This window comes from Hemicordylus capensis, chromosome 1, assembly GCF_027244095.1.
Source record: "Hemicordylus capensis ecotype Gifberg chromosome 1, rHemCap1.1.pri, whole genome shotgun sequence".
Lineage (NCBI taxonomy): Eukaryota > Metazoa > Chordata > Lepidosauria > Squamata > Cordylidae > Hemicordylus > Hemicordylus capensis.
Window position 1 is genome coordinate 297,060,323 of NC_069657.1, and position 23,643 is coordinate 297,083,965.

Below are 23,643 nucleotides of genomic sequence, written 5' to 3' on the forward strand. Positions count from 1 at the left end.
CGAGTTTCACCTGTATAGCCATCCCGGTTGTTGGCTGTCACCACATCTTGTGGCAGAGAATTCTACAAGTTGGTTATGTGTTGTGTGAAAAAGTACTTCCATTTGTTGGCCCTAAATTTCCTGGCAATCAGTTTCATGGGAAGACCCCTGGTTCTAGTGTTATGCGAGAAGGAGAAAAATTCCTCTCTATCCACTTTCTCCATACCATGCATGATTTAATAGACTTCTATCATGTCTCCCCTCAGTCGTATTTTTTTCTAAACTAAAAAACCCCATGTGTTGTAGCTTTGCCTCATAAGGAAGGTTCTCTAGGCTCCTGATAATGGTTGCCGCCTTCTGCACCTTTTCCAGTTCTACAATGTCCTTCTTTAGGTGTGGTGATCAGAATTGTATGAACTACTTCAAAGTGTGGCCACACCTTGGAATGTGGCCAAGAATAGGTGTCCTCTAACACAACAGCAATAGATATTCTCTCTCTCTCTTTCTCTCTCTCTCAGAAATCATTTTCATAGATCCACTTGAGCATTGACCTTTGCTGGTATTCATGCCAAGACCTAGGATTTCCCTGAGTACTGGACTTAGTTTGCCTAATGGATATGGGGAGCATCAAAGAAATGCTTGACTCTCTTCATGCACCCTAATTGATTTGGAGAATTCTTTTGCAGCACAGTACCAGTCCAATTGGATCTTTGGCTGATACTGCGATTACTTTTTTGTGTTAGAAGAATAACTTAAGAGAGAAGAAATGTGGACACACTGGTCATTTAATTTGTAATAATGTTTACTGCTCAGTTTGTTGGTTTTTGTTTTGACCTAAAAGATTTGCTGATGTAAGTAGATCGCTTTGCAGATTTAAACATGAACGAAACAAATTTTAAATTCTTCTCTCAAAGGACAACCTTCCCACACCAGATTGTAGAAAAATCTCTTCAGTAACCTCAGGAAATAAGCCTCTCTATTTCTTCAAAATTGAGTTCCTGTTTTGCTTTCTTCCCCTCTTTACTCCCAAGAAAAGTGAAGATGATGGTCATGAAAGAAATTATCCTCCTCAGCATATTCAGTGCTTTGCATGTCCATGCTGCTTCCTCCTTTTCACCATAAGGGATGAGTGCCTACAGCATATGTCTGGAAAGAATCACTTTTCCCACACTTATAAGCTGATTGGTATGTTTCTTCTTTTGATATTTTCTTTGCTATCTGGCATACTGTAGATGGATGCAGCATGATTTGGCCTTTAGAGGAGAAGCTTGCTTTAAAATGTGCCAGCATTATCATGTTAAGACAGAAATGGCTCCATTACATTATTAAATTGTAGACACGTTTGCCAGTTTAATAAAGCAAGAATATACCTTGAAACAATTGACAGAAAATAGTTTTTCTTAGGGCAGTTACTGTTCTGTATATTATGGCTATGGCATATATGTGAGGTTCATAGAATGCACAATTGCTACTTTTCTGTATGAAGAATCTTCCTGTGCACAGCCATATGTTACTAGGTACTGCACTTTCCTGTAATTCAAATTCATATTCATTCTCTCACTCAATCTAGTTTTGGGTTCCCCCAACACCCCAACGTTTTCTGGGGCATTGGACCCGGGAAGACTCGCAAGCCTGTTTTCTCAGGCTTTTAAGTGAAATTAATTTTTAAAATATTTGGTTTTTATCTTGTGAAATTGTTTTAACTTTTTATTCTGTGAAACTGTTTCAAATGTTTTTACTCTGTTTTATATTTATTATTTTAAATTGTGTACACCGCCTAGAGATACACATATTGGGTGGTATATAAATATGATAAATAAATTGGGTACTACTAGCACTATTATTCACTGCTTTGGATTCATAGCCCACCATCTCTCGAAATCTTGGACCAGGTAACAGATTTTAAAAATAAAGTGATTTATTTGGTCTAGTTAAAATCAGTCTCTGAATCCCAACCCCATTTCTAAACATAGGCCAAATTAATCTCTCTCGAAGCATTTCTGAAAACTGCTCAGGGTCTGACTGTGACATTTCTTAGAACAAATTCTTTAGTTGTGAGGCTACAGCCAAGAATGGTTCCCTGCTCACCCTGATTGTACAGACTTGATGCATGTGTGGTATTATTGATTTGGCTTTCCTACTTGAATCATTTGTAGCCCTTTGTTCTCTAGATAACTTTTTGCAGGGCACCAACTGGTTGCTGACAGAAGAAAGACTGGATATATGTCCAGAGAACCTATTGAAAACAGAGACAGCTACTAGCAACAATAGTGTGTGGTGTGATGTGGCCTAGACATCAAAAATCTGATCTCTCTACCTACCAACCTTCCTACCTGTAGTGCACTAGCCTTTGCTAGTGACACACTGAAGTCTAGTTTGTGTTGCTCGGTGGGAGGGGAGGGAAGCTGGTGTGTCAGTGGTCTTGTCTTTGGGCAGAAGTGGGGCTGTATGAGCTGTGGTCCCTTCCAACTCAGTGATGATATGATGTAAGCCAAACAAATAGTTTGAGCTGTCTTTTTCAGTGCTTCTTGTCCTTGTATCCCATTGCAGATAAACCAGGGAACCCACTTCCTTTGCCTTTCCCAGCCTATGCAAAGAATATTCTAATCTCCTTGTGCAAAGAAGTTCCATTCCAAGTGAAATGTACATCCTGCCATCAGGTGTTGTGTTCTCATGTGGAGCTAACCGCACACTTCAGGTTTGTGAGATTCCTAGTACTTACAGAATGGGACTTCCGATTTCTCTCTCTAAATAGACCAGGGTTGTCTTGATTGCAACCCTCCAGCTGTTTTTGGCCTACAACTCCCATCATCCCCAGTCACTGGGGTATGGTGGGAGTTGTATGTAGGCCAAAAACAGCTGGAGGGCTGCAGCTGGACACCCCTGAAATAGACATTGAACCCATGTTCAGTTCTGACAATGCATTCTGGGGTGTACTCATTCATATTCTAAATATGGAAATACTGGGTTCTATGACCGGGGTGGGGACAGAGTCCTGTCTGGTTGTGCTAAAAAACTGTATTTCTACTGTTGGGAAAACTGCATTATGGTTGCTATGTGTTTTTAAGGGTTAAAGTTAGCTAGGACTTGGAAGACAAAGAATAACATACTGCTTCCATAGCATTGCATCAAATACCTTTTTTTTTTTTTTTAGGTTTGTGACAGGTATATAGGTGGACCCCATTATATGTTGTCCCAGTATCCGCGGTTTTGCATATCCGTGGTCTGACCATGTGCACCCAGCCTCAGTATACGCAGGTTTTAAGAGTGTTAAAATTCAGCTATCCACGGTTCTTAGTTGGCCAGAAATGATCTCCGAGGTCATTTCCAGCCACCATTTTGCTGATTAGATCCATTTTGTGACTCTTTCCTTAAAAACAAAAAACAACCCACAATTTATCGTGGAAAATCAGCACAGTTGGGGGGTTTGGGGGCATTGCTGGACAGATGGAGACCTGCAGAGCATAGCACTCTATGTTCTTTCTCCAATTTTTGCCTTTTTCTTTATTTACATTTTTTAACGCTTTTTTGCCTTCCAGGAACCTAACCTCCCAATTGCTATTGACTTAAGGTCTCATTATCTGCAGTTTCATGGTTGGGAATAGAATCCCCGTGGATAACGAGATCCACCTGTATGAGGTGTTGCTTTTAAAGGAGGGTGGGGAAGGAGAGGCAGTTAGGGGACCATGGATAACTGTGCCATAGGGTTCCTCGCTTCCTGATGCTTCTTTGCAAGGCTGTTCTAAGCTAGATTTAAAGCAAATGATGCATGTTTAACAATAATATGAAGTCATTTTGAAGAAATGATGCTGAGACTGGATTCTTTGTAGATTTACAGCTGTGAAGGCATTACTTTACAGTAGATTTATAGCTGTGAAGCCATTACTGTAACCTTTCCTTTTTTAGAATTCGTTGTCGTAATGCTGGTCCAGTTGCTGTGTCAAATAAAAGCATCTCCCAAGTTGCTGAAATATTTAAAGCCAAAGGTTGCTGTCAAATCTGTGACAAACTGTTTGTCAATGATGACCAGATTAGTCAGCATATTCACCAAACTCAACATACGGTTAAAATCCTCACTACAATGGAAGACTCCATCTTAATGTTCTGCCATATCAATGAAGGAAATAAAAGTGTGTCTCATCTACAGAAGCACATAAGCCTTTTAAAATCTTCTCCTCTGAAAAGACATTTGGACTCGAAAGTTTCTGTTAGTGATAAGAAAGAAACACTTTCAAAACGAAAAAAAGATTTTGAAGGCAAAAATCAAGAGGTTAGTAGTGACCACACTGTAAAAACCTGGGTATGTGAGTGCCATCTGGCCTTTCCTTCTGAGGAGTTGGTAGAAAATCATATTTTTTCTGCAAACAGAATTTGTCACAAATGTGGCGTGTGTGGGAAACTTGCAGTAAATGCAAGCATAATCCGTTTGCACATGAGCCGGTTCCATGGCGGAGCACACTTGGCTAACTTCATCTTTTGGTGTCAGGCCTGCAGTATAGCCCTTCAGAAAGGGGAAGATGTTATGGGCCATGTGACAGAATATCATGGTGGGCACAGCTACTATTCTGAAAAGGATATCTCTGAGGATGAGCCTGCCGTATCTTCCCATACACACTGTGATAATTCAGTTGAACAGAAAGACCAATCTCCAAGCAGTATGGAAGTGTCTCCACCTCCAAGTCCAATGGATGTGTCTGAAGAGACTTCTCACCAATGGCAGTGCCGCATGTGTGAGGAAGTTTTCGACTCGGAAGACTGTGTGAAGCAGCATTGCATGTCATTAGAGAGCCATCATTTTCACAGGTACAGCTGTGGCTTGTGCAAAATGACATTTCGGAAAACAGAAACAGTACGTAGACACTGTCAAGATAGACATAACAATGTTGTGCAGATTAAATACTTCTGTGGATTTTGTGGCGACCTCTTTTTTGATGTTGAGGAAGAGTTTTTACTTCACTTCAAAGGTTTCCACAGCATGGATTACATGTGTGTGTCTGAGAGAGCAGAAACATCAATCAAAACTCTTGAGACAGTAGAGGAGAGCAATCTTTTAAATTGTGGCTGTCGGGAAAAATACGCCTCCAAAAGAAACAGGAAGGCCGATCACAAAAAGTGTCAGGACACCATGCTGGAAAAGGGTAATCTGTGGTATCGCTGTATTTTGTGTTCCTCAACAGCACAAAGCCATTCTGACATGTCTGCTCATCTCAAGAACCACACAGGCCAACCACACAACCAAGAATCCTACGTAGTAAGGTGTGGTGCATGTAATAAAAACTTCAATGATCTTCTAGTTGCCCATCAGCACTTCCATGACAAACACTGCTTTTCACAAAAGCCTCATTTGGACTTTGGATCTCAAGCAGAAAATGAAGTATTCCAGTTTTCTGCTAGTGGATCTTGTGTGGACAAAAAGCCTGATAAATTAAAGCCATCAATAGATAAGACTACAATAAATTCAGTGCCTCCTTCTCCAAAGAAGCTAAGAGAGATAAGCAAAGAACAAATTAAGAAATCCTATTCTGAAGTACCTGGGCAAGGTAAGCAGGAATCATAGTATACTTTAAAGCACAAACTAATATTGTTCTTGAGAGAACCTTGTAGCTGAAGATGTAAAATGTCATGGAAAGGAAAGGTTGTGCTGTCGAGTTGGTGTCAACTCCTGGTGACCACAGAGCCATGTGGTTTTCTTGGTAGAATACAGGAGTGGTTTACCATTGCCTTCTCCTGCACAGGATACTGTCTGCTTATTTAATGCTAATGTTATATGGTATTTGTGTCCGTACTGATGCAAGATTTAGACTGAAAACATATTGCAAGCCAGAAATGAACGTTATATGTGCAAAAGACACACATGGTCTTCTTTGCACTTGGTACTGTATACCAGGACAGCCACAGGTGGCTCCCAGATAGCAGAATTAAAAGTAGCCTTTGGGTATGTGTGTCGGGAGGGGATGAGTGGAGATTATTGAGACAGGACGGGAAAGCAATAGCAAGAAGTATGGTGATATATTTTTTATGTAGGAGGAGGAAGAGGAAGGAGGTAATGCATTGGCTGGGGCTGTTAAGTTGTGCAGGGGGGAAACACTGTGGGGCTAAACAGCAATGGCGAGGGTTATGCTATGCCACCTTGACCATTTTACCATATACTGCCCTGAGCCATTTTTGGAAGGGCGGAATAGAAATCAAATAAATAAATAAGTAATAAATATGCCTGCTGTATACTGTGTGGTGATACAGTACCCACTCTTACTGATCTGGCTCAAGGGCCAAATCCTAATATTGTAACCTGTGTGCCCCACAGTAGGATAGCTTTCCCAAAGCAACCAACTACAAGTGCCCCAGAGTGGCTTGCTCTGGCCTCCAAGAAGCAGCTTTGGGAAGGGAAGTCTGTGATACCTTAGGAATATCTTTGTGTCATTTGCTCTTGGGTCTAATTTTTGGCTTGCCCATGACTGACCATATCCAAGTAGTCAGAAGAACTAGGGTCAATTAATAGATTGGTACAAAAAACTTGTTACTCTTTCATGATTTGTGTTGTTAATCGGGGTTGTAATGGGCAGGGGCTGCAAATGCACCTTCTTGTGATATAAAATTATTATTTCTTTAAATTTCTGTAACTTACATCATGCCTTCATACTATTATGTTGGCCATTTCATAGTTAAATACCTCTTAACAAACAAATGTGTAAATTCAGTCTTGGTTTTTGCCACTCATTGCTCAGCTCTCTGCTCCTCTTAGGGCCCAGGAAATGTGACATGAGATCTGATCTGTTATCAGATCTCCCAATTTCATTTTAAAAGCAGCCAGAGTGCCCGGGGCGGTGGGGGGGCAGGGTGGTTTGAATTGAGGTGATGGCACTGGGAAAGGGTTTTTAAACCCTTCCTCTATGCAGTTTTCCTGATCAAAATCCCCCCACTCAATGCTCCTATTAGCCTTGCTGGGAGAAAAAAGGCAGTTACTTTTATGGTGCCGCCTGTTTTCCCCAACGCAGGTAATCAATCACAGCTTCAGGGGTAGGAGGCAGAACTTTGATCAGAATAACTGTGTGGGGACAAGTTTAAATAGCTTCTCCCCCAGTGCTGCTGCCCTGATTCAATTCTAGTGATGTGCACGGTCCGGAGAAGTCCGGACCGGCACCGAAGGGGGGCCTTGTTTCTAGGGCGGGGAGGGCTTGCTTAGCCCTCCCGCCTCCTTGCCCCCGCCAGTGCCCGTATTGAACAGTATAGGGGCGCTGGAAACCAGCCGCCCCCCCCGCCGCCGCCGCCGCGGCGAAATAACCCCCAAGGTCAGCCAGCCAGCCAGCCCTCCCTCCCTCCCAGCTAGCTGCCCTCCCACCCACCCACTCGCTCACCCGCTCGAACACTGGATAAAAAACGAGAGGAGCTCCGGCACAGAGCTCCTCTCGTTCGGAAGGCCTCCTGAAGAATGGCGGCTTGCGCGCGCGCATGCGCGCACCGCAAAGCATGCCGTTCTCCGGAGGCCCGGTCTACCCGCCGGGAAAGGGCCGGGTAGACTGGGCCTCCGATCGCTGAGTAGACGGGGCCTCCGGCGATCGGAGGCCCGGTCTACTCAGCGATCGGATGCCCGGTTTACCCGGCTAGCTGGGAGGGAGGGAGGGCTGGCTGGCTGGCTGACTTTGGGGGTTATTTCGCCGCGGCGGGGGGGGGGCGGCTGGTTTCCAGCGCCCCTATACTGTTCAATACGGGCGCTGGCGGGGGCAAGGAGGCGGGAGGGCTAAGCAAGCCCTCCCGCCCTTAAAGGCATACCCCCCACCCGGACCCAAACCAGGCAGGGCCGGACCGGTCCGGCAGTTCGGCCATTCTTTGGAATGGCCGCCGGACCGGTTCGGGCACACTGCTATTCAATTCCTCCCCTCTAACCAGTTGCTTTTAAGTCTTTTGAAAATAAACATTGAGAGATCTGATCACAGCTGTCCTGCATCATTTCTCTTTTGGACTTTAGTGTTCCTGATGCATTTCTGAGCTTTAGGCCAGGGTAAGATGATGTTGGACTACAACAGCATTGTGGCTGGGGATTATGGAAGTTGTAGTCCAACAACATCTGTGGGCCCAAAGTTGGAAATCTCTGTTTTATACTTTTCAGATAGCTGTGTCTGCGAGGCTTATTTATCACTTGGCTAATGGCCATATAGATTTATAACTGGCGGTGGGCATGGCAAGGAGGAGCCTCCACCACTCACAGTTTTTAATGGTTTCTTCTCCATCCATAAGATAGTCAAGCCACATGCACCGGCAGCCATTTTTGAGATAAATTTATTTAAAACCCCATAATGTTGGTATGTTTTGCTGTGGGGGAGCCAAGGGCACTCTTCAGGTATTCGGTTACTGTCTCTTTTTGTCACATAACCATCAAAAACAAAATGGGCATCACCTCAAAATAAGTGAAATTTCATAATGCAAACAGCTTCTTCAGGTTGTTATGAATTTGTTGAAGATACCCTATTGAATAATTTACCTTATCGTTTAAATTATACTGAATCGTAAAGAATGTGGTAAATTATTTATATGTTGAAACCAGTTTGAAATATGGGGCAATTTTCAAATGGAAACAAGTTTGAAATACGAAACACAACTCTTAATTATTCTTTCCCTGCCCCCAGATGATGGAGATCTACCTGATCTTGATTACTTGTGCACCATGACTCATATTATAATGATGGATTTAGATAATTGGGGAAGCCTTTTCCATCAGTTGCCTGCTACTCTTAACCAAGGGACTTTTATCTGGGGCTTTCAAGGTAAGAAAAGGAATTGCTAGTTCAGGCATAGCAATAAAAGACTTGCAATATAAGCAGACAAATGCATAGAGACTGGGAGAAGTTAAATGTCAGATATCTTTCCAGTGTGTACTTAGTTTAGCTGCTCTGACTGTACAGTTTAATTATTTAAAAGTGTGTTATACCTCTCTATTCATAAATGAATCCATGGTGGCTTACAACAAAGTTCATTAAACAAATAAACCCCAGAGTAAAACAATCTTATGCATATTTGCTCACGATTGTCCCACTATGTTCAATGGGGCTTACTCCCTAGTAAGTGTGTTTTTTAATCTATATATATAATTCTCCTGGGTGTGCCTTTCGAATGTGCGTCCCGGCAGCCCAGCTGATTGGCTGGGCTGCAGAGGCGCCTTATTGGCTAAGGCGCAGCGCATCCAGAAGAACTAAGCCAGTGGCGGGATGGGCCTGTGGCCCATGGTGGCCGCAGGCCCGGCCGCGAAGGTGAGGCAGTGGGCCCAGGCAAGGCGGTGGGGGTGGGCCCGGGCAGCCAAGGCGAGGCGGGGGGCGGCGGGCCCGGGCGGCCAAGGGGAGGCCGGCAGCCTGGGCAAGAGGGTGGGGGAGAGGAGGCCGGCCGCAGAGGCCAGCAAGCAGTGGCAATGGGCCTGGCAGGCCCAGCCGCAAAGGATCAAGGCAAGGCGGCAGCGGAACCGCCGGGGGTGGGGAGAGAGGTAGCCGGCCCCAAAGAGTGAACAGATGCTCTGTGCGGGGTCGGCTTGTTATTATTATTTCTTGTTTACACCAGGTGTTATTGACTGGTTTGTTTTATCCAGACATCGAGTCCTTCCCAAGGACCTGGGATAATTTTATTGTCAATTGTTATAGATATCGTCGCAGAATATAGGCTGTTCCCAGTAAAGCTGCTTTTTGTAATTGGCTGATGGTGATTTCTGTGGCCCCTATGGTGTTGAGGTGCTCTTCAAGGTCTTTTGGAACTGCACCCAGAGCGCCAATTACTACTGGGATTATTTTGGTCTTTTTCTGCCACAGCCTTTCAATTTCAATATCTTTGTATTTGGTGATTTTTTCTATTTCTTTTTCTTCTATTCTGCTGTCCTCTGGTATTGCTATGTCGATTATTTTGACTTGTTTTTCTTTCTTCTCGACTACAGTTATATCTGGTGTATTGTGTGGCAGGTGTTTGTTTGTAGTCAGAAGTCCCATAATATTTTTACATCTTCATTTTCTACCACTTTTTCAATTTTATGGTCCCACCAATTTTTGGCTACAGGTAGCTTGTATTTTTTGCAGATGTTCCAGTGTATCATCCCTGCTACCTTGTCATGCCCTTGTTTGTAGTCAGTCTGTGCGATCTTTTTACAACAGCTGATAAGGTGGTCCACGGTTTCATCTGCTTCTTTACAAAGGCGGCACTTGCTGTTTGTTGTGGATTTTTCGAGTTTGGCTCTTATTGCATTTGTTCTTAGTGCCTGTTCTTGCGCAGCCAGTATTAAACCCTCTGTTTCTTTCTTCAAGTTGCCATTCTTAAGCCATTGCCAGGTCTTGGTGATGTCTGATTTTCCACTTATATTGTGCAAATATTGACCATGCGGGGGCTTATTTTTCCATTTTTCTGCTTGGTTCTTGACTTGTTCTTTCTTGTAGGCCCGCTTTCTTTCATTGGTCTTGAATAGTTTCTCTTTATTGACCATTTGAAGTGCATCTTCTTCACTGTCCTTGATATATTCTTCATGGCCTCTTTTCTCCTCCTCTACTGTTTGATGGACTTACAGCATTCCTCTTCCACCTGAGCTGCGAGGGAGGTAGAGCCTATCTACATCACTGCGGGGGTGCAGAGCATGATTGATGGTCATGATTTTCCTGGTCTTACGATCCAGCGTCTCTAGCTCTGCCTGGGTCCAGTCTATTATTCCTGCAGTGTATCTGATAACAGGTATAGCCCAGGTGTTTATGGCTTGTATGGTGTTCCCGCCATTGAGTTTGGACTTGAGGATTTTTCTAACTCTCCTGATGTATTCACTTCCAATTTTTCTTTTCACTTCAGTTTGTGCAATGTTATCAGCCTGGAGAATGCCCAAGTATTTGTAAGGTTCTTTCTCTTCCAGGTTCTTGATCTTGCTTCCATTGGGCAGTTCTATTCCTTCTGTTTTTCTTATTTTCCCTCTGTTCATTATTAATGCAGCACACTTGTCTAGTCCAAACTCCATTGCTATATCGCTACTGAATATACAGACAGTGTTTAGCAGTGATTCGATTTCTGACTGTGACTTTCCATACAACTTCAGATCGTCCATGTACAGCAGATGGTTGATTTGACTTGATGTTTTAGATGTTTGGTATCCGAGGCCTGTTTTGTTTAGTATTTGTGAAAGTGGGGTCATGGCGATTACAAACAACAGAGGGGATAGTGAGTCCCCTTGGAAAATGCCTCTTCTAATGCTAACCTGTCCAAGTGTCTCGCCATTGATTGTTAACTGTGTACTCCACATGCTCATTGCTTTTTTTTTATAAATATCTGAATGTTTTTGCTGACACCAGTTGATCTGGTTCGAGATCCATCGATGCCCATAAGAATGGGTTCTGCGCCTGCGCAGGAGCCACACGGTAGCCATGACTGAGCTCGTCGAAGCGTCTAAGCCACGCCCCACGCTGCTGCGTGCTATTTAAGGCGCAGCTAAGGCGCGTAGTCCCTCAGTTCTTTCCCGACCGCCTTGTGTCTTGGACCTGCGGTCTGTGCCTCTTCGTCGTACATAGTACCTCTTTCATTCATCCTATCTATCCTCTTGACCACGGACTGGAATTTCGGACTTCGTTGACTCTGACTACGGAACGGCATACGGTGATTCTCTGGCTTTGACTCGGACTGTTTCTTGGTGACTTCTGGTGAGCGAACGCGGAATGGCTTTGACCCTGACTATGGCTGACGGAAAGAAATCGTTTAAATGGTGTGAGGGTTGCAGGGCTAAGTTGCCTTCCAAAGACCTCCACGACCTCTGCCTTTTGTGCCTTGGTGAGGAGCATAACGTCTCCTCCTGTAAAATCTGTCTGTCCTTTTCAAAACAGACATGAAAGAATCGGGCTCTTCGCCTTCGTGCGGCAATTTATGATGATGTTCTGAGCCCTTCTACACCTGGCACACCTCGACCTTCGACGTCTACCGTGCGCGCCACTCCAGCACCGAAAACGCTGAAACTCTCTTCAACGTCGACTGCGCGTAAACCTTCTGGTGCGGTTCCCGCCAAAACTGTGTCGAGGTCGAAAAGCCCCTCGACATCAGAGAAAGGTTCAGTGTCGGAAAGGTCTTCATCGAAGAATTCCTCTTCCACCTCGAAGTCCTCCTGTCACTAAAGAACGTGACAAGGCTTCCAAACATCGACACGAAGACGTCTCCACTCCGAGTGACACTAAACGTCGGAGAACCCGGGAGAGCCCACGGGTCCATACGCCGTCTCCTTCCTCGGCTCAACCATTGATACCGGTTAGCACGCCGAAACCTTCGACATCGACCGAGTCCACGACGCATACGTTGGTCCCACAAGTATTGCCGACTCCCTCGACATCGATGATCATCGATATTGATGACCCGACTCTCCAGCTTCCCGTTTCGGACACGTCGACATCAATAGTAATCGACGCCGAGCGATCCGCCGGGACTGTCTTTGCACATGCATCAACTTCGTGCGACACCGAGCAAGATTTGATTCTTCCTCGCTCTTCACAGCCTTCGATGCCGACAGCAAGGAGTCTTTCTCCAGCTCCTACGCCCGTAGCATCTTCTGCTTCGCCTTCGACACCACAAGCTTTGATACTTGTTCCCTCAGCATTGCACACTCCAGTCCTCTCGACTTCAACTCAAGTCACTCCTCGGTATTGAGCGCCGATACCACCGTTCCAGGTGGTCGATGCTGAAGCTGAGGAAACTCTACCAGCTGCTACTCGATCACTTCTATCGCTTTTGGACTCGACATCGAGCGGCCGCTCGACATTCACTGGCTTCCCGTCAATTGGCTTAGATGCTCAAGAAGTGACAGCTCCTTCGTCACGACCTCCTGCTTCTTCATCCCCCAGCCGCTTACCTCAAACACCTTGGCATTCTTGTGGGTACCGCCACCCTTCATTAGGAGTCTCTTCTCCAGCTGGTCCTTATAGAGATGAGGGCAACCTGCCCTGGAGACCGGTTACACCTTCTCACCCCTTTACCACCTTTGGGACAGTGTCCACTCAAACACACCATTCCACAGTGATCCACCGTGCCACACAGATGTCGTTAATCCGGTTTGCGTCTGCATCCACACAAGTGGATCTACTGCCACTTCTGACTACTGCTGCTACTCAAACCACCCGTCATCGCGGTGAGGGTGACCAACCGCCACCTGCCTCTCCCTCAGAACATTATGGGTCTTCTGATTTTGAATCTGATCCAGAAGACGCTAGTTCTATTGTGGAGCCTCCAACTGACGTGGCTCCGGTGACCTACGTTTCACCAAACGATGAAATGAAAGCATACCACAAGCAAATTCGGGCCATGGCGGATGCGCTGGGCTTGGATATCCGTTCCCAGCTGGCCACTATTGATGACCCTGTGTATAATTTTATGTTGAAAATACAATCGACTGCTCCAGTAGCCCTACCAATGTTACCGGTGATTACAAGGGCGGCTAAATGTGCTTGGGATGTATTGCATACCTCTACTCCAATCTCAAAAAAACTAGAAAACCTCTACAGAATTCAGGACAAAGATAACGGCTATCTCTTTAAACACCCGGCACCTAATTCTTTGGTGATCGATTGTGCAGTGGCATCTAAATCTGGCAAGAGATTCACAGTGCCTCCAGACAGGGAGGGCAGGAAGCTTGACTTGTTAGGAAGAAAGATATATTCGACTTCATGTCTTTCCATCAAGGTGGCAAATTATGCGGCATGCACTGCTAAATATTCGCACGGCCTGTGGGAAGATTTAGAAAATGATATAGACTGCCTCTCCTTTGAAGACTCTAAGAAGAAGTTCCGCCAAACCCTGGAGAACTCCGGAGACTTAACACGCAGACAGCTCAGTATTGCGAAACATTTGGCTGAGAGTGAATCGCGGGCAATGACTGCAGCAATAACATTAAGAAGACATGCTTGGCTGAGATCTACCAGCCTCCAGATGGACATGAGGGAAAAGATAGAAGGCTTGCCCTTCGACGGCACTGGTCTCTTCAGTGAAACAACTGATTCTACGATGGAGCAGCTTAAAAAATCTAAATTCACTGCAAAAACTTTTGCCGCTCATCCTCTACCTCTACATCGTCCTCTTCATACCGAAACAACTACGGCAGATTCCGATCTTCTTACAAGCCTCAAGATAGACGTGACTTTAGGAAGCCCTACTCCTCTTACCAACGTCGCCAGTTCTATCAGAGAAAGAAGGCTCCTCAATCCCAGCGACCAAAGACGCAAGATGCCCCAAAGCGTCTTTGAAATTTTGGTTCGCCCATTGACACCTGCCCGCCTCCTATCTCCGCACATCCCCCCTTTCCCACCAGTGGGGGCTCCTCCATCTGCCTTAATGGATCTCTCCATCCTTCCGTTCCAGCCCTTAATCAGGCTGGCAAGCCATGCCCCCACGTGGCACCATATAACATCGGACCGGTGGGTCCTGAGGATCGTATCCTCTGGCTATGCGATCGAATTCAGGACTCTCCCACGTTTTATGGGGATGAGACTCACTCCTGCCTCGGAGCCACTGCTTCAGGAAGTGAGGGAGCTTCTGGAGAAAGGGGCTATCGCCCCGGTGTCATGGGCAGACAGGCAAGCGGGGTTCTATTCCGCCCCATCATGGACCTCCGACGCCTGAACAAATTTATCCACACCAAAAAGTTCTGTATGATGGCGTTGCAACAGATCCTCCCACTACTTCAGGGGGGAAAGTGGCTTGCGACGTTGGATCTCAAGGACACCTATTTTCATATCAATATACGTCCATGTCATCGCAAATACCTGCGATTCGCTGTCGGCGACAAAGTGTTTCAATACAATGTATTGCCCTTCAGGTTGTCCACCGCCCCAAGGGTCTTTACGAAATGTATGGCGGTGGTGATCGCATATCTAAGGACCAGGAGTGTGTCAATCTATCCATACCTGGACGATTGGCTCCTGTCTGCAAGAGACAAAAACGAGTTAGTTTCGCACATCCATTATGTAGTGAACCTGCTCCACGACTTGGGTATCCAAATAAATTGGAAGAAATCGCACCTGACCCCGACACCCATACTCTCCTATATAGGAGCACTCCTAGACACGGTGCAACAAAGGGCATTCCTCCCGGAGGACAGATTCACCTGCATCCAGAATCTTATCTCCCAAATTCAAGAATGACCTCTACAACTGGCCAGGGTGATTCAACGCCTATTGGGTCTAATGGCATCTTGCAATACGGTGATCTTCTTCGCAAGACTCAAAATGAGGAAACTTCAGCTCTGGTTTCTTTCAGTTTTTCACCCCATCGGGGACAATCAATCGAAACGCCTTCTGCTTCCGTCAGAAGTCCTTCGATCATTCACCTGGTGGACAAACCGCAGGAACTTACTCGAGGGGGTGCCCTTCCAGTCTCCCACCCCTTCAGTGTGGATGGCCACAGATGCCTCACTCCGAGGGTGGGGAGCCCATTGCGGCAGCCACAAGATTCAAGGGAAATGGTCCCTCCAACGGACCAAGCTACACATCAATTTCCTCGAGCTTCTGGCTGTTTTCCAGGCCTTGCAGTCCTTCCTGCCAATACTTCATGGGAAAGTTGTCCAAATCCACCTGGACAACACAACTGCTCAAGCCTATATAAATTGACAAGGAGGGACTGTCTCCCGCAGCCTGTGTGCTCTCAGTGTACAAATGTGGCACTGGTGTATTCTACACCGCATTTATCCCTTAGCTGTACACATCAAGGGTCTGGACAACACTCTGGCAGATGACCTCAGCAGGGTCTTCTTGCAGGACCGCCAGCACGAATGGGAAATCAGGACAGACGTGATAACTCCTTTCTTCAGCCAGTGGATGAGGCCCTCTGTGGACCTGTTTGCTTGTTTGGAAAATGTGAAATGCGACCGCTTCTGTTCGAGAGCGGGCCACGACAATCTTTCACTGGGGGATGCTTTTCAGTTGGATTGGTCCCTGGAAACACCGTACATATTCCCCCCCTTGCCGTTAATACCCAGGGTAGTAGCCCGCCTTCTTTCCAACCCGACCAACTGCATCCTAGTAACTCCTTGGTGGCCAAGACAATCTTGGTTTCCTTAAGTACACAGACTGGCAAAGAACTGCTACAAGGACCTGCCTTGTTATCAGGATCTCCTCACTCAGGATGGAGGTCTCGTTCTGCATCCAGACATTCAAACCCTTCATCTGACTGTCTGGAGGATAATCTGTTAACTCATATTCTGCTCAATCAGCGTAAGAAGTCTATGCGCCAAAACTACAAACACAAATGGGACCGTTTTAGGGCTTATGCACGCACCAAAGGATTCCTCCCTCGGCGAGCTTCAATCCGTGAAGTTCTGCGATACCTTACATCTTTGAAAACAAAGGGTCTTGCTAACGTGTCCCTGAAGGTCCACTTGGCTGCCTTGTCCGCATACCATCCTGGACACGATGGAAGTACATTGTTCTCACATCCACTAAGTAAAGCCTTCCTGAAAGGCCTGTCTCGAGTATATCCTGCAGTCAAGACGCCAGTAGAACCATGGAGCCTATCGTTGGTCCTGTCTTCACTGACTCAGGCTCCTTTTGAACCCATGGCCACGTCCTCCCTCAAACTACTTTCCTGGAAGAAAGCCTTCATGATTGCAATCACGTCAGCAAGACGCGTTAGTGAACTGACAGCTCTTAGGGTTGACTCGCCTTACACAATTTTTCACCCAGACAAAGTCCGCATGCGCCTCAATCCTGCGTTTTTGCCAAAAGTTGTATCTAACTTCCACTTAAACCAGGATATCATCTTACCTACCTTCTTCAGGAACCCTACCTCTGCCTTGGAGAAATCATTACATGCTATGGATGTGTGTCGTGCCCTCCTATACTACATGAATCGCACAAAACCCTTTAGACTGTCCACTTGTCTATTTATATCCTATACGGGACCGAACAAAGGTTCTCCTATCTCCAGACAAAGATTGTCCAGATGGTTGGTGGAACTCATTCTGCTAACTTATCGTCTACAGGATAAATCACCTCCTGAGGCCATTAAAGCCCACTCCATCAGGGCTCAGGCTTCCTCTGCTGCACACCTTTCTGGGGTCTCATTTAGGGACATCTGCAAAGCTGCTACCTGGTCTTCAGAATCCCATTTATAAAACACTACGCCATAGACGTACGCTCTGCTGCAGAGGCTACCTTCGGGAGAAGTGTATTAAAACAGGTGTTACATTAGCCACTACTGCTCCCTCCTCCTATTGGAGCTTGCTAAACACCCATTCTTATGGGCATCGACGGATCTCGAACCAGATAAACAGGTTGCTTACCTGTAACTGATGATCTGGTAGAGATCCGTCGATATCCATAAGACCCTCCCGACCTTCCCCTCTGCAGTAGTGCTGCGTCTCTGTGCGTACTGGTGTGTGGCTTCTCCTCTTCGGATCTTCTTTCCTTTGTCATGGATGAACTCACCTGATAGATGATCGTCCTCCGCGGCGGTTGTCCAAGAACTGAGGGACTACGCGCCTTAAATAGCACGCAGCAGCGTGGGGTGTGGCTTAGACGCTTCGACGAGCTCAGGCATGGCTACTGTGTGGCTCCTGCGCAGGCGCAGAACCCATTCTTATGGATATCGACGGATCTCTACCAGATCATCAGTTACAGGTAAGCAACCTGTTTTTTCTAAACATTTTAGTATCCATGTGTGAGGCAATGAATCGAAAGCTTTCTTGTAGTCAATCCATGCAACACTTAGATTGGTTTTTCTTCTCTTGCAGTTTTCTAAAATTATTTTGTCAATCAGCAGCTGGTCTTTTGTGCCTCTGGTGTTCGGGCAATTTCCTTTCTGTTCAACTGGAAGCTGTTTGTTAGTTAATAAGTGTTGCATCACTTCATCTGCTATTATTCCAGTTAATAATTTGAACATGGTTGGCAGACAGGTTATCGGTCTATAATTACTTGGAACTGCACCTTTTGCTGGGTCTTTCATGATGAGATGGGTTTTCCCAGTTGTTAGCCATTGTTCAATATCACCTCCTTGCAAAATGTGATTGAACTGTTTTGATAGTTGTTTATGAAGGCTTGTTAGGTGTTTAAGCCAAAAGCCATGCAGTTCATCGTCACCTGGCGCAGTCCAATTTTTAATTTTCTTTGCTCTTTCACTTATTAATTCTGGTGTTATTATTAGATCTTGCATTTGTTGGTTACATTTTTCGACCTCTTTCATCCATCCTGCTTTTTTATTATAATCTATTGGATTGTCCCATAATTTCCCCCAGAATTGCACCGTTTCTTCTTTATTTGGTGTTTCTAGGTTTCTTGCAGTTTCTCCTTCTATGCTTTGGTAGAAATGTCTCTGATTCGACTGGAATTGGAGATTCTGCCTGTGTTGTGTAATTCTGGCTTCATACCTGCTAATCTTCTTTGACACTGCTGTTATTTGCTGCTTTATTATTTCCAGGACTTCTCTAATTTTCTTTGAATCTAGGTGGTATTTTTGGATCAGATACTGTTTGGTGTTTTCATTCTTCAGCTTCTTGTCTTTCATATCTTTCAATTTACCAGCATCTGATCTAAGCCTGGAGATTTTATTTTCTAATCTAATCTTCCATTTAGGTAATGTACTACTTTCTTTTTTTTACAGGTCCACTGATCTTATATCCGAGTTCTTGTGGTGTTATTGTTGCTGCACTGTACATTAGTTGGTTTGTTTCTTGCAAATTATTGGTTATTTCTGCAAGTGCAGCATTGACATCTTTTAATGCCTGAGCGAGTTGTTTTTTGGCAACTGTTTTTAGAGCTGGAAGTCGAACCCTGGTGGTTGTTTGGTTCATGTGCTCAGTTATTTTTTGCTTTAGTTCTTGTTGCTTTTCTGTTAAACGGCATTTGGGTTTTTGAGGTGAAGGCAAAGGGGCGGTAGCCTGGTTTTGATTTTGAAACAGTTCAGTAACAGTGGCATCCTCGATTTCCAACACCTCCTCCATCTGCACCTGAGCAACTTTTTCAATTGGTGGTAATTCTTCTTCCATATCTTGAGCCTGTGTTGCTCTTTGCAGTTCTTCCAGCTCAACTCCCGTGAATACTTTATTTCTGATTATGAATCTTCTCTGGTCTGCTAGCCTTTGTTCTGTTATTTCTGTATCTGGATGCTTCTCTTTCCAAATTTGGTACATTCTTTTTAAATAACCTCTTCTAGTTGGACTAGACTTGTAATAGCAGATCATTATTTCCTTGTTGGCATTTTTCGTATATTTTTTTCTGTTAAGCGATGTTTCTTCCAGTAACCTTGCCGTCTCCAACCCTGGTTGCTCAACTGAAGATCCTGAGTCCTGTTGCCCACTTGCCACCAGATGTCCAGGGACTATAGCATCTGGTGCGGTCCTTGTTGACCCGGGCGACGACCGATCCGGTATAGATTTATTAAAGTTACATCTCACCATATTGTTGATGGGAGAGGCACTCTTTGTCTGGCTCCTCTGGTGAGACCTGTCCAGTATGGTTGGACCTCTGGCATAGCTCTCACCTTCCTCAGAGCACACAAGCCCCACAACCATGCCAAGGTAGTGCCTCACTGGGGGTGGTGGTGGTGGTTGTTATTATTACATTTATATCCCGCTCTTCCTCCAAGGAGACCAGAGTGGTGTACTACATACTTGGGTTTCTCCTCACAACAACCCTGTCAAGTAGGTTAGGCTGAGAGAGAACTAGCCAGCCAAGTCTATTCACTGTTTGTAAATCAGAACATCTAGGAACATAGCTACATTTGGAACACAACTAAATTTTATAGCTCCCATGGCTCTTCAGAATCCCCACTTTCATTTTAAATAGGTTTCTAAATCTCATTGTTGATGGGAAAATATGAGTTACTAGTGGGCCCAGGCACAGAGCATCTGTGCCTCTAGCTGGCCCGCCGCCTGCGCCGTGGCCTGGCCCGCTGCCTTGCCTCCGCGGCCGGGCCTGCCGCCGCCGCCGGGCCCGCCGCCTTGCCTCCTCAGCCGCCCAGCCAGGCAATTCTCCTGGGTACGCCAGGACCAATCAGGCGCCCCCACAGCCCAGCCAATCAGCTGGGCTGCCGGGACGCATTTTTCCCGGGCACACCCAGGAGAAATATATATATAGATTCTTGCTGACTGGTCACACTTTAATCCTAAAATAGCCAGAGAACCTTGATATTCTTTATGTTCTGATGGTGGTGAGTATGTAGAAATGCATCCCATTAGTTTTGGTGTTGTTCACCTCTCTCAATTAGGTATGTATTTCCAAATGCTGGCCACAGCCTAGAGAAGAATATAAAGTATCTTGCTGAACTATTGCTTCTCAATCTTCTATAACTCCAGTTCTCTTTCCCATCACTTAAGAGGGAAAATTGAACAGAAGACTTTGTTGTGAACTATACCTGGTTTCACACTCTTTACATGCTCAGAGGGAAAGAGGGAAAGTCACATCATACACAAACTGAATTGGTTCTTGGAGATTGTGACCATGTAGGATCTGGACGCGCAAACAGAGATAGAGAGACACACTCAGAAAGTTCAATGGGCTTTATTATAAAAAGTTGCTCATCAGGATAAAATAATCCACATTAAAAACATGTTTCTGATTCAAGGTGTAATGTAATGTGCCTAATTAACATATGTGTGTGCAATCAATAACTACATATATCTAATAATCTAACAAATCCTAAATAAAACATTTAGAGAGAAGCAGAGAAAGAAGGGGGTGGGGCTTAGGAAGGGGGTAGCAGTGATTAGTAAGGAGGAGGAAAGTAGGGATCCAAGGCTTGTGAAGGCAGCATATTACCAGGATCAGAGGCTTGAGAATGGTGGATCTTTCAGCTGAAGGAGAGAGGCTTTTGGCTGGGGACAGGAGCTCTTGGATCAGGCATGCAGTTTGCTCAGAGCACGGCTGAGAGTCAGGGCACCATGGCTGGGGAAGTCTTGACTTCTCACTGCGCAGTGGAAGTCACAGACAGTTCCTGTCCATGGACAGAGTTCCTGCCTCTAGCCCCGCGGCTTGGGCAGCAAACTCTTGGATTACTCATGAGCAAGTCTTGCTTGTAGGCAGAAGATTGCGTGTAGGCACAAGACTGCTAGTTCTCTGTCCAGTAAGCCTTATTCTTTATAGTTCTATCTTCCTTTGATCTCCCATCATCTTTCCTGGGTCCCAAAAGGTGACAACATGCTGCTACCTTCTGGATAATGTCTTTTAATTATTCAGGATATTGGCCAGTCCAGAGAGATCTGAATCTCATCTTCTGTAAACTGTGCGCTTAGAGGGTGGGGGGACATTGCCCAAGGCAAATCTGCATCTCTGAGCTGCAAATGGGCATCTTCTCTTGTCCCAGATTTGCTAGCCTCATCCCAAAAAGGTGTTAAAGTGTTAGGAAAGTAAGAATTAAAGTCTATAGGTGTTTTATTTGTGTGCATTTACCTATGTTGAATTTCTAGAGAGCAATTGAGTCAATCATTGACAAAGATTAACATAGACTTTTTGCAACAGGAAAGGGGAGATCAGCCTCTGGCCTCTTCCACAGACATTATCTGATAGTGAGTCACATTTTAGCATTTGGATTGTTCTGGCCTGGCTTTTTTGCTTCCTTGAGTACCCATTTCACAATACAATGCTGGATCACCTCTTCCCTCACAGACCAGTTGAGATCTGGGGTGTCAATTCACCCTGAGTCCAGGTATTAATTCATTTCTTAATAAAATGGAACTAGACACATGCCTAAATTCCATATAGTTCTGGGTTGGTAGCTCTGGGTTGAATGTTGGGGTCCCCAACAACTTCTTAACATAATTGAGAAAGACAACATAGAACAGAGCTATTTTGTCTTTCCTTCCTCCCTGCAGGGCTTATGTATGATTTCTGATAACGGCTACCTTCTTGTTTCATTGTTTAGGTGGACACAACAACTGGAAGCCACCTGTGAATTGCAAAATTTTCAATTACCTTAACAAGACTGGGTGTTTCTTCCTTCATCCACGCTGCGGTACAAGGAGAGAGGCAGCTGACTTTGCAATCTGTGTGCATGTAAGTTTTCAGGCCACTGGGCTGACAGGATGAAGAGGGAATACTTCTGTACACTAGCATTCAATTTTTGCTGTGGGCGATATTTTCCCAAACATTCTTTCATGTTTTTTCTTTGGCTTGCTTGATGGCAGTGGTGGTGCACTTTAACCAGGGCAGAGTTCAGGCCATGAGACGTCTCCTGAGAAATCTCAAAATATGTTTCTTCCTTTTATGACTAAAAGAAACATTACTGTTTGTCACTTTGAAAATGCGCTGAAGCTGCTTAAGATGGATATAGTAGCACATCAGTGGCTGACATCCAGACTAATGCTGCACGCACACAACAGATGAGGCAATTTTGCTGAGTTCTCCTTCCTGCTCAAGCCCTCTGTACCTCCCCCCAAAATGTTGCTATCACATAGCCCCCAAGGTATGATTCCTCATTGCATTAGGCAATGGTCTTTGCCTCCGGCTTTCATTATTATTATTATTATTATTACATTTATATCCCGCTCTTCCTCCAAGGAGCCCAGAATGGTGTACTACATACTTAGGTTTCTCCTCACCTGAATGAATGACATCTCAGGTGCTTTAGGAAAAAACCTTCCATATCCAGAGATATTGTGGAGCGGGGGGCATCATAGTGTCATTTTCATTCATTCATTGCATTTATACATATTCTGTAATTGTTTCTGATGAGGAAAAATGGTTACATAATTTTGTATAAGATCAATACTGTGTGAAGCACCAGTAGTGTGAGATAATGAGAAAAATATCACAAGTGATAAGGCCATCTTTCCCTGGAGATGGGTAAGGCTTAGTCTGACTGGCATTGGCTGATATATAAGTCTATCAAAGTGCAAAGGATTGGGTTAGATGATCTGCAAGTCATTTCCGGTCATATAATTTTTGTAGTACCTTTCACTAAATGTCTCCACATTAGTTGTATACTTGACTTTTGCATAATTTACGTTCTGCTCCCTAGGTGGGCCGTCTAGATGAACATCTGCCAAAACATATTCCTTTCACCATTCTTTCTGGAGATAAAAGCTTTCTGGAGCTAGAGGATCAGCTTAAAATGACTCAACGAGCAACCCGCATTCTCGACCCTCATAAGATTGATGCTGACATGATGTGTGCCTTATTAAACAGCATTTCAGACATAGCTAGAGGTATTCCTTGCACCAGGCATGCATCGCTTGTGAAAGAAACTTTTGAAATAGAGGGAAATCGTTTTTGATGCACTAAAATAAGTACACTTGAACTGCTTTCCAAGTAATTTCCATTCAATATGTGACAGTTTTATTAAACTGGTTAAGGCTTAATATCACCGGGGCTCTACAATATGAATCCTGGAAGCAAGCAATTACTTCTTTGAGGAGTACACCTCAAAATACTCATAAGAACTAGTTCCAACATTTCTAACTGAAAAACCAGATATGCTTGCACTCAGTTCATTATTTAAAATATAATACTTTACAGTAATTATCTTGTTTTAAAGTTTTCTTTGAGAGAAGCAGTCTGTTCCTGACCTCAGGGTCAGGGCAAGATATAAGAGAACTAGGGATGTGCATGAAACTCGATTCGGGAACCGAATTGCAGGACATCCTTTTAAAATGGAGGGATTTCACATCCCCTTTAACATGAAGGAGAGCAGGTCCATACGTACTCCTCTGTTCGCCATCACTTCCGAAATCACAGCACTCCCCCAGCTATGCTTGTG

General features: G+C 44.9%; 1 protein-coding gene across 9 annotated transcripts in view; it reads left to right on the forward strand.

The window, feature by feature from the left end:
* The window catches only part of ZNF451 (zinc finger protein 451), a 58,647-nt gene that overhangs the window by 21,173 nt on the left and 13,831 nt on the right, over nucleotides 1-23,643 (forward strand). For 8 of the 9 annotated variants that reach the window (XM_053286491.1, XM_053286485.1, XM_053286490.1 and 5 more), the window contains 6 exons: nucleotides 1,011-1,164; nucleotides 2,530-2,677; nucleotides 3,886-5,519; nucleotides 8,604-8,741; nucleotides 21,811-21,941; nucleotides 22,906-23,092. In XM_053286491.1, coding sequence (XP_053142466.1) covers nucleotides 1,011-1,164; nucleotides 2,530-2,677; nucleotides 3,886-5,519; nucleotides 8,604-8,741; nucleotides 21,811-21,941; nucleotides 22,906-23,092 — 2,392 coding nt within the window. The remainder of the gene's footprint in view (nucleotides 1-1,010; nucleotides 1,165-2,529; nucleotides 2,678-3,885; nucleotides 5,520-8,603; nucleotides 8,742-21,810; nucleotides 21,942-22,905; nucleotides 23,093-23,643) is intronic. The other variant, XM_053286488.1, reaches the window with a different exon arrangement.